A 14,229-nucleotide genomic window follows, 5' to 3' on the forward strand; every position below is an offset into this window, starting at 1 on the left:
CTATGAAAGTGTGTCTGGGTACCACCAGAAATCAGGTACCAATGACTGTATACAGTACTGGAGTCACACACACTCAGGGGACCCTGAATCCAGAGCTGCCCCCCACCCCCCCTTTAGCCACTGTCTCCTTAATCCAATCCGTTTATATGGCCATGTTTCCAAAGGGTCCTAACTCCCAAATCCTTCCAACAGCTTTTCATTGCCCACACCAGTGTTTACTTTCCTCAACTGCTGGACTGTGGAGCAGCCGCCAGAAGTCTCCTGCCAGTCCATGCAAGAGCTGACCACCCCGGTGTCCTATGCAGACGACAGTCAGATTCGCTTATGCTCAGGGTGACACTTCTGCCTTGGCAGTCGCTGAAATAATCCTATCTTCACTGGTCGCCGAGTGTAAAAGGGTTGACAACAGCTTGTCTACACAGTACTTCCTGCACCACAGCCATTAAGGAAGTCCCTCAGCTGTACCCAGGGCTCCTGGACCTATCACTGCTTGTCTCTGTTGACGGGGCACATATTTATTGGCACTTTATCAAGGAATTTCATACTCATTCATCAGGGTTTCAAGAAAGACACAGGACCATAAACAAAATCACAACTCCTCATCTCTAAAAATTCAAGTCCAACTGCCTAATGACCGTTCAAGGCCCTTCTAGATTTATTTCAACCAAATCTCCAATCCCGACTTCTTATTCTGGCCACTACCGCCTGCCAGCCCCAGTAAAGCACACCTTCCTTCCGTGTTCACTTGGGAATTCTGTCTGTCCGGCTCACCTGACAGCACAGGCCTACCCGGTTATTATGAGAAAAAGGCGCAGCACATCTTCCTCCAAATAATGTCGAACAGCCCACATTTGAAAAGTTTACTGAAAACTTTTATTGTAATCAAAAACGGACATAACAGGGGTTGTAATGAATCCAGCAAATCATTCTGCTGACCTTTGAGAACTGGTATCAGCTTCTGCCAGGCAATTAAAAAAATTCAAATGTGAAAATTTCACAGTACAGTAAACTCCACCCCAACTAATTAATGGTGGTTAAAAATAAGAGGTCCCTGTGAGACCCCCTGTTACATGGTCACCACTCACAGTTCTGTACAAAAGTCCGTGTTATAAAGCTCTGATGTAAAAATCAAATACTCAAGCAGCAATATTTAAGTGCAGCACGGGTCTTCCATACCATTATTTACAAGGCTTGAATCTCTTTACATTATAACAAAATTTAATACAGATGACTTAGGAATAATTAAGTCAATGGTTAAAAATCCGCCGCTACGCCGGGGCAGATTTCGCTTTTTGGTCGTCTTTCTCCTTCTCCTTGTCCTTCTCCTTGTCCTTGCTCTTCTTGGACTTCTTCTTCTTGTGTTTGTGTTTCTGGCTCTTCTCCAAGTCCGCTTCGGGGCCAGCGTGCTTCTTATGCTTCTTGTGTTTTTTGTGCTTCTTGTGCTTCTTCTTCTCCTTCTTCTTCTTCTTCTTCTTGCTGTCCTGGCTGCCGGCGGAGCTGGCGCTGCTGCTGCGGCTCCGTGTCTGGCTGCCGGAGGGGCTGTGGCTTCTGCTGGGGCTGGCGCTCGGGCTGCTCTGGCTCTGGGCCCCGGGGGCCGCGGCCGTGGCCTGGCCGGTGGCAGCGGTGGTGGTGGTGGCAGCAGCAGAGGCAGGGTCGGGGCTGGCCCTGGCCTTCTCCACGACCTTCTCCTTCGGTTCCTTCGACGTCTTTGCGGAGGCGTCCTCCTCTCTGACCGAGGCGTTGCTCTCGCTGTCGCTCTCGTTATAGTCCGGTTCGAAGGCGGCCTCATCGGTCTCTCTGGTGAGGTCGGAGGAGAGCCGCGAGGAGTGGCTGGACTGGGCTTTGGGCTTGGCGGCGTTCTTGTCCGTCTTGTCACCGGGCCCAGGGGCCGGCTCCTTCTCCGTCTCTGGGTCCGGCGGGTTAAGGATGTGAAGTAACTTATTGCCGCCTGGCTCTTTGCTGCTCCTCGTTTCCGACACGTGCTTCTCACGATCCTTACCAGGGTTCTTATCCACGGGCTTTGTCTCCTCACTTAAGCGTTTGGTATCGTAAGTGGCTTTATTGTGATCATGAGGTTTTTTGTCTCTCGAGGGACTAGAAGCACTTTTCTTAGAGTCCCCTGTTGCTTTTTTAGGCAAATCTCTCTCCTCCCGGGGCTTCGTTTTCTGTGCGGACGCGGAGTCCTTGCTCCGAGGAGGAGAGTCTTTCCTCCTTGCTGGCTCACCCCTCTCGTCCCTGCGTTTGGAGCTCGAGTACTCCCTGCTGTCGTAGTCCGCCTTCTTGTCTCTGCTGGGAGTGAAGTCCTTGCTGGAGGACCCCCGGGAGGAATCGTGCTTCTCTGAAGCCCGCGTCTCTTTGGAAGACTGAGACGAGCCTTTCGAGTGTCCCTGTTCGCTCGGGCGGTCCGCGCCCCCGTCCTTCTCCGGGGCGCCGCCCCTCCTCTTCTCGGCGGTGTCCTTCTCCGGCGCGAGGTGCTCGCGGTCTCTGGCTTTCCCCTTGTCGCTGGACACAGCGCTCTTGGAACCCTTGGCCTCGTGCTGCAGGAACTCATGGCTCATCTCCTTGGCGAGCCTCTGAAGCTTCTCTGCCGGCTCGCTGTCCTTCTCGGGGTACTTGGCTGGGTTTGCCGGCTTGGGGCTGACGTTCTTGATGATGCTGGAAGGCTTCCCGACACTCGACACGGTCTGTGTGGCCTTAACATCCTCTTCTTCCGACTCAAAGTCGTCCTTGTCCCACTTGGACTGAGGAACCTGGATCATGATGATGACATCCTCAGCGGGGGCCGTGTTGTCATTATTGTATTCTTCCATGGTCTTGATGACAGTTCGCTTTGTATCTGTCTTTTCCTCAGATTTTCTCACAGGGCTGCCTCCAGTTGAACTTGTGCTAAAGAAAAATATATATTTTTAATTAATGAAGAATTTACTATTATTAAACACTGATAAATATAAAAGGCTAACAAACAAGGTTTTTTTTAACCTTCAAAAGGAACTATTCTTTTTTTTTTTTTTTTTTTCCATTTTTCTGAAGCTGGAAACAGGGAGAGACAGTCAGACAGACTCCCGCATGCGCCCCACCGGGATCCACCCGGCACGCCCACCATGGGGCGATGCTCTGCCCCTCCTGGGCATCGCCATGTTGCGACCAGAGCCACTTTAGCGCCTGAGGCAGAGGCCACAGAGCCATCCCCAGCGCCCGGGCCATCTTTGCTCCAATGGAGCCTTGGCTGCGGGAGGGGAAGAGAGAGACAGAGAGGAAAGCGTGGTGGAGGGGTGGAGAAGCAAATGGGCGCTTCTCCTGTGTGCCCTGGCTGGGAATCAAACCCGGGTCCTCCGCACGCTAGGCCAATGCTCTACTGCTGAGCCAACCGGCCAGGACCCCCAAAAGGAACTATTCTGATTGAAGTAGAGGACTGCATAAAACTGTGACTGACCCCCAAAATCTACTTACAACCTTTATCTTGAACAATTCCTTCCTTTTAAAGACAAGAGTAAACCCGACTAACCTCTAATATCAACACGTGAATGGACAGAACCGCCAGCCCCGCTCACCCTGAGCCCTCCCAGAGGGACGCCCGGCCCAGCCCAGCCCGGCCCGGGTCAGATACCTGGTGTAGTCCACGAGGGTGGAGCCCTCGGCTCCCGCGGCCTTCCGCCTGGCCTTTCCTTTGACTTTTTCTTGTTTCACTTTGCTAGATGTGGACTCCAATTTTTCAGAGGGTTCTTTTGTGTTCGATAAATTTTCTGTACTTCCAATTTTTTTCCCGGTTTCTCTGTTGAGCTTGATTTTCTTGGCAGGGGCTGCTGACGAGGACATTTTGTCCTTCTCCGGGGTCCTATCCATCTTCTCGGGGTCAGGTTCCATCTTGCGCTTAGGCGACGGCTTCGCTATCTCCGTCACTTCCAGTTTAGAGAGTTTTGTGGACGAGGACTCAAAATCTTTATCTGCACCTTTTTCTTCCGTTTTCCTCTTTCTTTTTTCGGCCTTGCTGTCCGGCGGCTTACTCTTCTCGTTCGGCTTCTTGGCCTTGTCTTCCTTGCTGGGCGGCTTCTCCGGCTTGCTGTCTTTGGGGTAGTCCTTCTTCCCCTTCTCCTCCTTGACGGGCTTCAGCTCCTGGTGCTCCTTGGCCGACTTGGAGTGCGCCTTCCTGGGGGTGCCGGCGCTCTTGTCCTCCTTCTGAGAGGAGGACGATGACGACTTGGTGCTGTCCGTCTTCGGGGGCTCCTCTTTGGCTTTTTTTGCGGGCGGTTCGGACCGGGGCGATTTTTCACGCTCCTCCTCTGGGTTTTCCTGGGACCCCTTCCCCGGTTTGACGACGCTCTCTTTCTTGGACGCGGCGGACCCATCGTTTTTCCGTTTGCTCTTGTCGCCCTTTGCTTTTGGTCTGTCCTTCTCTCTCCTGTCCTTCTCGGACACAGACTTGAACGGGACGGCCTCGGCGTCCATGGGCTCGTCGCGGACCGGCGTCGCGTCGTCCCTGCTGGGCGGAGCGAACAGCGCGTCCGGCTTGCCCTCCTCCCCGCTCGCAGGCTCCCGCGGCTTCCTGGCCTCCGGCAGCTCTGGGTTGAGGAGGCCCTCGCTCTCCTCCCCCTTCCGCCGCCGCCGGTGCTTCTTGTGCTTGCTGCCTTTGCTGTCCCCGGGGCCCTCGCTCTCCTTCTCCCTGGACTTGGGGCCGTCCCTCTGGCTGTGACTGTCCCGTGTGGACAGTTTCTCTGGATAGGCGCCCCCTAAGTTTCGACTTCGATGACCCTGCGCGCCGGAGTACTCTTCTCTGCGGCCTCTCGTGAACGGGGAGTTCCTGACGTTCAGCGGCAGGAACCTCTCCGGAGAGAAGTTCTCTCTGTTTGCGGACGGCCGAGCCTGGGCCCCGGCCGCGTAGCCTTTGTAGAACTTCTCGTACCACTCGCGGTACTTCCGCTCCCACTCGCGGTAACGCTCCTTCTCAAACGGGTCTCGGAAGTCAACGCTCCTCCCGTAATAGGCTTTCATGTCGTAAGGCGGTGGGACTTCTCTGTACCTATTGAAATATTCCCGCTCCGTGTCCCCTTGAGGCACCGCGCGTTTGTTGGGAGACTGGGCTCTGAACGCTTGGGGGGACCGTGACCGTGAATGGTATCTTCTGTATGGGGGGGACCTGGACCTGGAGCGGTGGTACCCATGGGATCTGGACCGTGAGCGGTAGTTCCGACTCTTGCCTCGGCCTCTTCTGGGGTACGGAGGTGACCGGGAGTAGGAACGGGAGTGCGAGCGGCTAAAGGACCGAGAGTAAGAACGTGACCGCGTTGAACCGGATCTTGACTTAGAGTAAGTATAAGAACTTCTTGAATATGAGGAACCACTATAAGGAGATTTAGACCTAAAAACAAAAACAAAACAATAGTTGACAGTTGAGAAGTATATACAAAATAAAAGACAGAAATAGATACAAAATGAAATCTCCTATTCTAGCATGCTTCTCACGGCTCCATCTTTCCACCAAATTTCACCTTGGGTGACCCGAGAGGGCAGAGGCCTCTACGGGATGAAATAAGGCAGACAGGTCAGATCCAGCACTTAGCTACAGAACAAAAGCGGAATCTCAACCGTCAGAGTAAAGTGCATTAATGTACCGTGAGTCATACGAGCTAATTAACTTAGTATTTTTAAAAAATGCCAATTAAATTTAAGTTTTACTTCCTCTCTGCTTATTTAAGTATGAGCAATTTCTGTTTGTTTTATCTTGGCCAATGGTCTAACTTGAAAAGAAACCAATTTCAAGTGTAAGTTTAACAAATTTCCAGGGAATTTTCACAATTTAGCTTTTCTATCAATAAAAAGCAACTTATATTCTGCCATATATTATGATTACACAGGTTAATGTTCCAGCAAGAAGCTGTAGCCTTAAGTAACAGGGTCCTCAGAAATGTGCTGTGGCTGTTCCCCTATTTCTTTTGCTTCCACACACATTTCCTGATTCTGTCACAGTATAAATAAGTTCGAGGGACAAGGGCACTTTAATCCCCATAACTGCTAGTTACACACAGTAGAATTGACATTGAGAATACATTATTTCAATAAAAGGATATTGAGAAGTCAGCTACATCTCTATCTACATATAGATATATCTCTAGACCGAATCAGAAAACTCCGCAAGTGCAGTGTTACTTATATCCACAGCTAGTCCCTGGATATGCAAGTGCAGCGTTACTTATATCCACAGCTAGTCCCTGGATATGCAAAGTCCCGTTTGTCATTCTGTTGTGAAGGCTTGCAAAACACTAACCTGGAAAATGAGCGCCTACGCTCCTTTTGAATCTTTTTGTATTCCATCAATTCCTTAGCAAAATCATTTGTAAACTCATCTAGCTTGGACTTTTTCTTTTCCCTAGTAAAATAAAGTTAAAGAGTGAAAGTTAACAAAAACCATTTACGAAAACTAACAAGACAAATGTAATCAGACCATGAATGAAATGAATGAAATTGCCATTAGTTTTCCACTTTAACACTACAGATAGCTAGGAGTCCCTGAGGAAGGTGCTTGCGTGGCTTTGGCTCGGCCTCTAGGTGATTGCTCTCGTGCTAGCGGGAAACACTGGGAAGTGTTCCCAAAGGTGCCGACTTAAGGTCACATCAGGAAATGAGAGTGCGGACTGATCTCGAATGAAAACACTTACTCTTCTTTCAGCCGTCGCTGCTCTCGATAGAACTCTTCCCTGGACAGCGGCGGTGCTTGTGTGGTGGGGATGGTGTTTGCGTGAGCGGTCTGCACGCCTGACGACACCCAGGGTGTGGACAAACTGGCTGGCGCGGGAGGGAACCCCGGGGGAGGGACGCTATACCCGGCAGCGGGCGGCTGGCCGGGCGGGAACTGCGGAGAGAACTGCGGGGGAGGAACACCTGGCAGCGGCAGTGTGTGCGGGGGCGGTGGGTACAGAGGAGGGGGCGGGACGGGCACAAAGACAGGCGTTGTTGGTAGTGACGGGCCTTGCGTTCTCTGTGATCTTTCGCTGTGGTGTCGTCCACGGTTTATACTTCTGGAGAAATAAATTCCGAGATATTACTCCTTCAAACTAAAATCCTCTGAGACAAGTAAGCTTGGCTTTTCTATCCACAGTTACTTTCAAACTCACAGATGAGGGAACAGAGGAAGGACAAGTAATCATGAGAACCCATGTCATTTACTGTGTGCCATCACTGATATGTGAAAACAATCCCCACGGCCACCCAGGGGCTGGGGAGATGTCTGTTCAGGGCTTTCTCTCTATGGAAACGCTGTATTTAAAAGCTCTCTTGTGAAGTTCCGATTCAGCACCACTCCACAAGGTCTCATCGCTTCCTCATTTGTCCTTGAAAGGAACTCGCTGACAGCTGTCTCTGTAACCTAGGCACTCTGTTCTCTCCAAAAGTTTAAAAGAAGGAAAAGCAGTTCCTGTCATTTTTTTTTTTTTTTTGAGGGAAGAAGTGGGTAAATACCCTGCAAAGTAGAATAGATACTAGTTTTAACATTTGTAATGAACAACTGAAAATTTCACTGTTTTCTCTAAAAGGGTAAAATATCAGTGCTGGCCAAAGTTTCTGATTTGTGCCTCATCAAAGAAAGAGTGGCCTTTCTGTTCAACTAGAGTCTTAAATGATAGGTCAGTGGTACACAGCAGCAGGAGGTGCTAGGTTTTAAGTTTCTTTTCAGTCTGATTTAGTAAATATTATCTTTCATTAACATGACCTGTAACAAAATCTTAGTCAAGTTTCAGAAGTTCAGCACAGTCTCAATGTGCATTAAAAAAACACCTTTCTCATGCCGTTACCAAGGTAATCTGGAGGAGCCCTCACCTGGGGGCGAGGATGCCCTACACGGTGAGACCCACGCGTCCTTCTCAGAGGAACACTGCCCGAGCCAGTGCAGCACAGAGCCCCTCACACCCCCTCCCCTCTCGGGGGCTGGAGGAAAAGACAAGACTAGGACAACTGCGTCCAGAAGAGAAACAAATGCAATTCTTTCTCCACACCTGGGAGCTGAGCTGGTTAACTTCTTAAATATTGCCTGGGCCTTCCTTAGCGACTTCCTTTTGCCCTGAAGAGAGTCAATGCGAGCCAATACCCTGCTGTGTGCCGACAGGGAGGAAGCAGTCACTGGGGAAAAGCCTTGAAAACCATCATTAAAACACTAAGGGTCATTCATCTGTTTCTCTGGGCCAGTTAAGGGCAGCTCCTGAGGCCCTGAGGACGTGGAGCCCACTGCTGTGCTCTAATCTGTGCTCTGTTTCTCAGTGTCATCAGATGAGTGCACCTGGCGATTTCCAGCAGGCCTACCTGTAGCAGCTTCTCTCCCCTCTTCTCATCTGTTGTGGCGGAGAAACCAGATACCCCAGCTTGTTGGAGCTGTGTGCAAACAGAGTACACAGGCCTGGTTACAACACGTTACCTTCTAGTGCGCCCACGTGGACTGGAACTACTCTGAACGTTTTTCTTACTCCTTGATCCCAACTCTTACATTGGTTCCAGACAGATCAGATATAAAGCAGCATTACATTTGCTTAAAATTTAACTAATTTTTCTGATTAACATATTGTACCAATAATTATACCTCAATATAGACTATTTCTTGCAATATATTTTAGCTGGCATTCTAGAAGTCTGTGAGAAATGGAAGAAAGCCCTGTATCTGCTGGGCACTGTGCAGGTATGCTACACGCAGAGGTTGGCAGCGCACATTCAATTCTCAGATAAGCAGTTAGGCTGAGGTCAGGCCACACGCCTCTGTCGCGCTGCTGGCAGATGGAGGCGCTGGGATTCAAACCCAGCTCTGCCCATTTCCAGACCCCACATTCTTTCTACCGATACATTCTGCTGGTCTCTAATTTAACAAACTCCTTCTATAGGAAATTTGGTTTATCTTTCAAACAAACAAGCCTATTTATATGAATTATATAAGAAATAATTACATAAATAAAAAGATAAATAAATTGATTTTTTAATGCCATACAACATCCTGTAAGAAGGTCTAAATTCTTTGTATTTCAGGGCAGAAAACCAACATCCTATAGATTTTAATATGCAGTGAAATTCCATTAACACAGACTATTCAACATGAGAAATTCTATGTTCAATAAGCTTTAATCTTAATATGTATTTATTCAAGTTTTGAACACTCAGAACTTTAGTTCATTCGAGTAAGGGACTCAATATTTAAAATATTCTTTTAAGTAATTCTTATCTAGTCATTAATTATGACCTTGTCAAGATCACTATTTGTTAAAGACATAAAAGTAAAAAGAACTGATATTATGTATTAGAAAAGAATTACTTACTCATTCTTTTAGAGAATAATTCTTATAATGTTGAATGTGTGACATCCTACATAAAAACACTGACGTGACATAAGCGAGTTTTAACAGAAGACACGTGGCAGTGCACTGCCTGGACCCCGCTTCCCTTATCTAGGTCTAAGCCAGCGGGGGAGGGTTATTTTAAACGTGTATATATATATATACTTACTGTTCCCATCCTGGCCGGCCACCACCTGGACGGCCAGCATTTATTCTTACTGGACCTTGGAAGCAAAAATAAAAACAGTAAGTAAATACGAAGTTATGTCTGAGCCCGGCCACAGGATAGAAGCCCCGCCCAGCCTGGTTCACTCACCCGTCGTTGGGATCAACTGCCCGTGCAGCAACGACTGTCCCAGCAAAGAAGGGGCTCCCAGCACCGGCACCTGGTAACCCTTTGGGGAAAAGACACAGAAAGAATGATTAAAAAAAATTACCCCCCAAACAAACAAACAAAATATTAAAAAAAAAAAAAAAAAGTCCTCAAGTGTAAACGACCACGGCACTGACCTTCTCCTCCATAAGAGCAGAGATCGCGATAGAAGAGGCTCCCTTCGGGTGCTCTGCCCCCAGGGCCGAGGCCGGCAACATCTTACCGTCAGAATCCCTAGGAGACAATGGGACCCACAGTGGATCAAAACATCTGCAGAAACGCGGGGTTAAGAGTCACGATTTACTGACCACCTGCATTAAGACGAGTTAAACCAGAGACTACGACGTTTGAGTCAAGCGAGAGACTACCCTTCTGGAGAGCCGTTCATATACAAGTGAGACATCAGAAGAAGAAACCTCCGTAAGTGTCCTCAAGGACTTACCACGGGGATGACAGAAAGCAGTTCAGGAGAGTCAAGCGTAAAAAAAGTTCCAAGTGTGGGACCAAAAACAAAAAACCGACCAGGGTTAAGATTAAATTCTACTTCTGCCTCCATCATTAAAATCAAAGGGCAATTCCGAGGCAAGCCGAGAACCCTGGTCCTGGTCCTGCTGTTCAGCAAACAGCCTACCCCGGTCAGTGGGCTCTCTTAAATCTACACGCAAAGGTCCCGTGCCTGAAGGTGCCCTCCAGTGTGTCTGGGACAGGCCTCTGGCATCTACTTCCCAAAAACTGGTTGCTTTTTTAAAGAATTGATGAGCCACTGGACTACCCTTTCATTCCTCAAGCGGAAGAATTTCAGTGAGTCTTCACTACTTTCCTACAGAATTATTATCCAAAACAATGATTATTTCAGGTCTCTACCTCTACTGATGTTTTACATCCCTCCTTCTCTACCTGTTGGAAATGGTTCTTGGTTCTGCTCACACCCATTCTTCCTCAACACCATCCGTTATGACCACAGGGACTCTCCCCATGAACTGCACAGCAGCTGTGGTAATCAGTGCAACATTTAACAGGGGGCATTGGCAACCCGTATACTTTTGGACTTTGGGATGCTTAATTATTTGCCAATCAATCTCTCTTTTCTGCCTCTTCCTCCTGTAAGACTAAGCCATTTCTTACAAGTCACCCCCCTTACTGAGTCCACAGTCCACAGGACACACACACTGCAGATCACCAAGACAACCACCGAAGCAACAGACAACCACGAAAGCCACACAGCGGGTCTCGCTTGTCTCCGGACCCTGAGCAACCCGCAGACCTACCGGAAAGGTCCGTCTGGCTTCTCTGAGTGGACCGATATGGAGACCGTTGCCGTGATGTCAGGTACGGGCGCGGGGCCAGAGGACACGCTGCCAGGCCCCGCAGGGGCCAAGGAGGACCCACTGGAGGTTAAGGAGGCCACGGAGGCGGGGTGAGCTGACGAGGATGTCACGGGGAGCATCAGAGGGTCCTGCTGTCTCGATATCGGGGACCTCATCAGCGGCTGCAGGTTCCGCTGAATGAGTGGTCTCGGGGGTGGGACTGGGGGCGGCGGCGGGGGTAACTGTTTCCGTAGTCTTTTTGTATAACCCGTTTCATTTTTGAAGTTATTAACAGCCTACAGATACAAACATAAAAAGGTAGAGAACGTAAGGCAGTTTACTCAATAGAATTAAATCAGTTATAAGATTAAACATTTTTTTTCACAAAAGGGTTATCATATAAGGAAGAGAAGGATAGCTACCTGCCGTAAGAATTTATTGGCAATTAAACCATCAGGAGAGACATGATTTTGGTGACACGCTGGACATGTATGGTCATCTGACTCCAAGAGTGCTGTTCTTATACCTACATAAAAAATTTGAAATATTAATAAAAGTGTAGCCCTGTTCAGTTACATTACTGTTTTCCAAAGTATGTCACTAATCATGTGTATTCTTAGATTAAGAAACTTCAAAAACGCAAAATCTCTTGCCTCTAGTACTCTGCTCTAATACCTTTCTGCTTTAAAAACGGAATTCATGAATATAATTTTTAAAAACATCTAAATGGAGGGGAAAAAGCCCTCTTTCCCAGATACTATTCTCTTGGTTGAGCTAGTAATTGGAATGTTACAGGGAAAAATTATCTTGAAAAGAGAAACTTCACCTGTCTTACACAGGGTTTAAAAAAAAACATCATGGGAGAAGGGCATTATAAGAAACGGAAACACTCTTCACAGAAATCAGAGATTTCCCGAGCAGGAATAACTGAGTTACAGGCTCACTGACTGTTCCAGGGCGGTAGAAACTTCAGCAGTAAGGGGTCTGTTAAGTCCCAGGCGCACTCTGGAAACATGTCTTAAGTGACCTCCTCTTTTGAATGAATTTGGGCTTCTCTAAAGAGGCCCCAAAATACAGATTTATATCTCAAAACTATCTTCCGAAATGAACTTAGGATAGTGGCAGGGGACAGACAATGGCAGTATGAGTCATCAGAAAAACAGTCACAAGAACCACATGGCGAAGTGCTGGGGCACAGTTGTTCCTTCTCCGTTGCGGGACGGGGGTGGGAGGGAATACATTCCTAGACCCCATTGTGGACACCTGAACGGAATCTTGGCCAGTGCTGAGCCCTAAATATACTACGTTCCCTGTATCTTTTCCCTCAGAGGAAGCACCTCCCAGCTTCTCTTTGGCAAATGTGAACCGCCAGCCTCAGGACTCCGTGCAAGGGGCTGTTGTTAAGGAAAACCAGGTGACCTGAATACGAGCACTGTGAGACCATGACAGCAGAGGAGATGCCGAGATGGCCCCTTAGTGACTAAAGGGAGGGGGCGTTGAGTGTCCAGAACACACAGACGCTGGGCAGAGGGAGGAGTCAGGTCTCGGGGGACAAAACCATTCAACATGAGATGCTCTCCTGCTACAAGGACAGCACACACTTTAAAACTTATGAACCGTTTATTTCTAGAATTTTCCATTTGATATTTTCAGACCATGGATGACTGAGTTAACTGAAATCACAGAAGTGAAGTCTCAACCTGACCAGTGGTGGCTCAGCGGATCAGGTGTCAACCTGGGACGCGGAAGTCCCCAGATTGAGATCCCGAGGTTGCTGGCTTGAGTGTGGGGTGGCCAGTGGAGCTGCCAGCTTGAGCCCAAGGTCACTGGCTCGGCTGGAGCCCATATGAGAAGCAATCAATGAACAAATAAAGTGAAATAACTATGAGTTGATGCTTCTCATCTCTCTCCTTTGCTCTCTTTCTCACTAAAAAAATAAAATTAAATTAAAAAAGAAAAAAGAAAGTGAAGCTTCAGATAAGAGGGGAACTACAGTAAGATATTTTTACAATCCAGGAAAGGGAATTAGTTACCATTTAAAAATATTTCCAGGCCCTGGCCGGTTGGCTCAGTGGTAGAGCATCGGCCTGGCGTGCAGAAGTCCCGGGTTCGATTCCCGGCCAGGGCACACAGGAGAAGCACCCATCTGCTTCTCCACCCCCCCTCCTTCCTCTCTGTCTCTTTCTTCCCCTCCCGCAGCCGAGGCTCCATTGGAGCAAAGATGGCCCGGGCGCTGGGGATGGCTCCTTGGCCTCTGCCCCAGGCGCTAGAGTGGCTCTGGTCGCAGCAGAGCGATGCCCCGGAGGGGCAGAGCATCGCCCCCTGGTGGGCAGAGCATCACCCCTGGTGGGCGTGCCGGGTGGATCCCAGTCGGGCGCATGCGGGAGTCTGTCTGTCTCTCCCCGTTTCCAGCTTCAGAAAAATACAAAAAATAAATAAATAAATAAAAAATAAAAACATTTCCAGATTACAAAGGCCCAAAAAGGCTTTTAAAGTTCTGTATACCATTTAAAATATGTAAGAAATTAAAATTCTACAATTTGTAAAACCTCAGCACAGTCAGTTGCCCTGGTGAAGGTACAGTAGTTAATTCTTATATTAAAAGAATGAGGCTGTTGTTTAAAAACAAAAAAAGTATAGCAGCAAAAACAGAATTCTCATTATTAAATGCTACATCAATTACCAGTATTTCCTAGCTTATTAAAAGACACAATGTTGCTAGGTGCCGTTGGCAGTAAAACAGCCACCTGACCTTTGAACATGGGTTTGAAATGCATGGGTCCATCTATGCATGAACTTTTCCTCAGGAAGTATGTAATCTACTGTGAAAGTATTTTCTTTCTTATGATTTACTTATTTTTAATTTTTAAAAATTCATTTGAGAGAGAGAGAGAGAGAGAGAGAGAGAGAAGGGAGGAGGAGCAGGAAGCATGAACTGTCATAGGTGCCTTGACCAGGTGAGCCCAGGGTTTCGAACTGGCGACCTCAGCGTTCCTGGTCGAATGATTTTCTTGATAACTTCTCTCTAGCGTACTTCCCTGGGAGAATACAGAACACAAGGCCTGGAGCACACACTCTGTGTTAATGGACTGGTTCTTCGGGAAGGCTCCCCAGTCCACAGCGGGCTCTCGGTGGTTAAGCTCTGGGGGAGTCAAAGTTCTCTCCGAGTATCGGGAATCAGAGGCAGCTGATCCCTTGCTCTCTCTCTCACTAGCCGGTGTACGGGGTCGGCCCCCCCGGCCCC

General features: G+C 48.4%; 1 protein-coding gene across 2 annotated transcripts in view; it reads right to left on the reverse strand.

Moving 5' to 3' along the window:
- Positions 1–850: 850 nt before the first annotated feature.
- The window catches only part of RBBP6 (RB binding protein 6, ubiquitin ligase), a 32,677-nt gene continuing 19,298 nt past the window's right edge, over positions 851–14,229 (reverse strand). The window contains exons 9-18 of one of the 2 annotated variants that reach the window (XM_066275829.1): positions 11,408–11,511; positions 10,947–11,281; positions 9,816–9,912; positions 9,622–9,700; positions 9,475–9,529; positions 8,290–8,358; positions 6,654–7,013; positions 6,263–6,364; positions 3,608–5,356; positions 851–2,886 (exon numbers count right to left, since the gene is read on the reverse strand). In XM_066275829.1, the coding sequence (XP_066131926.1) occupies positions 1,269–2,886; positions 3,608–5,356; positions 6,263–6,364; positions 6,654–7,013; positions 8,290–8,358; positions 9,475–9,529; positions 9,622–9,700; positions 9,816–9,912; positions 10,947–11,281; positions 11,408–11,511 (4,568 nt within the window). In that variant the 3' untranslated portion in view covers positions 851–1,268. The remainder of the gene's footprint in view (positions 2,887–3,607; positions 5,357–6,262; positions 6,365–6,653; positions 7,014–8,289; positions 8,359–9,474; positions 9,530–9,621; positions 9,701–9,815; positions 9,913–10,946; positions 11,282–11,407; positions 11,512–14,229) is intronic. The other variant, XM_066275830.1, reaches the window with a different exon arrangement.

Source organism: Saccopteryx bilineata, chromosome 4, assembly GCF_036850765.1.
Source record: "Saccopteryx bilineata isolate mSacBil1 chromosome 4, mSacBil1_pri_phased_curated, whole genome shotgun sequence".
NCBI classification, from domain to species: Eukaryota; Metazoa; Chordata; class Mammalia; order Chiroptera; family Emballonuridae; genus Saccopteryx; species Saccopteryx bilineata.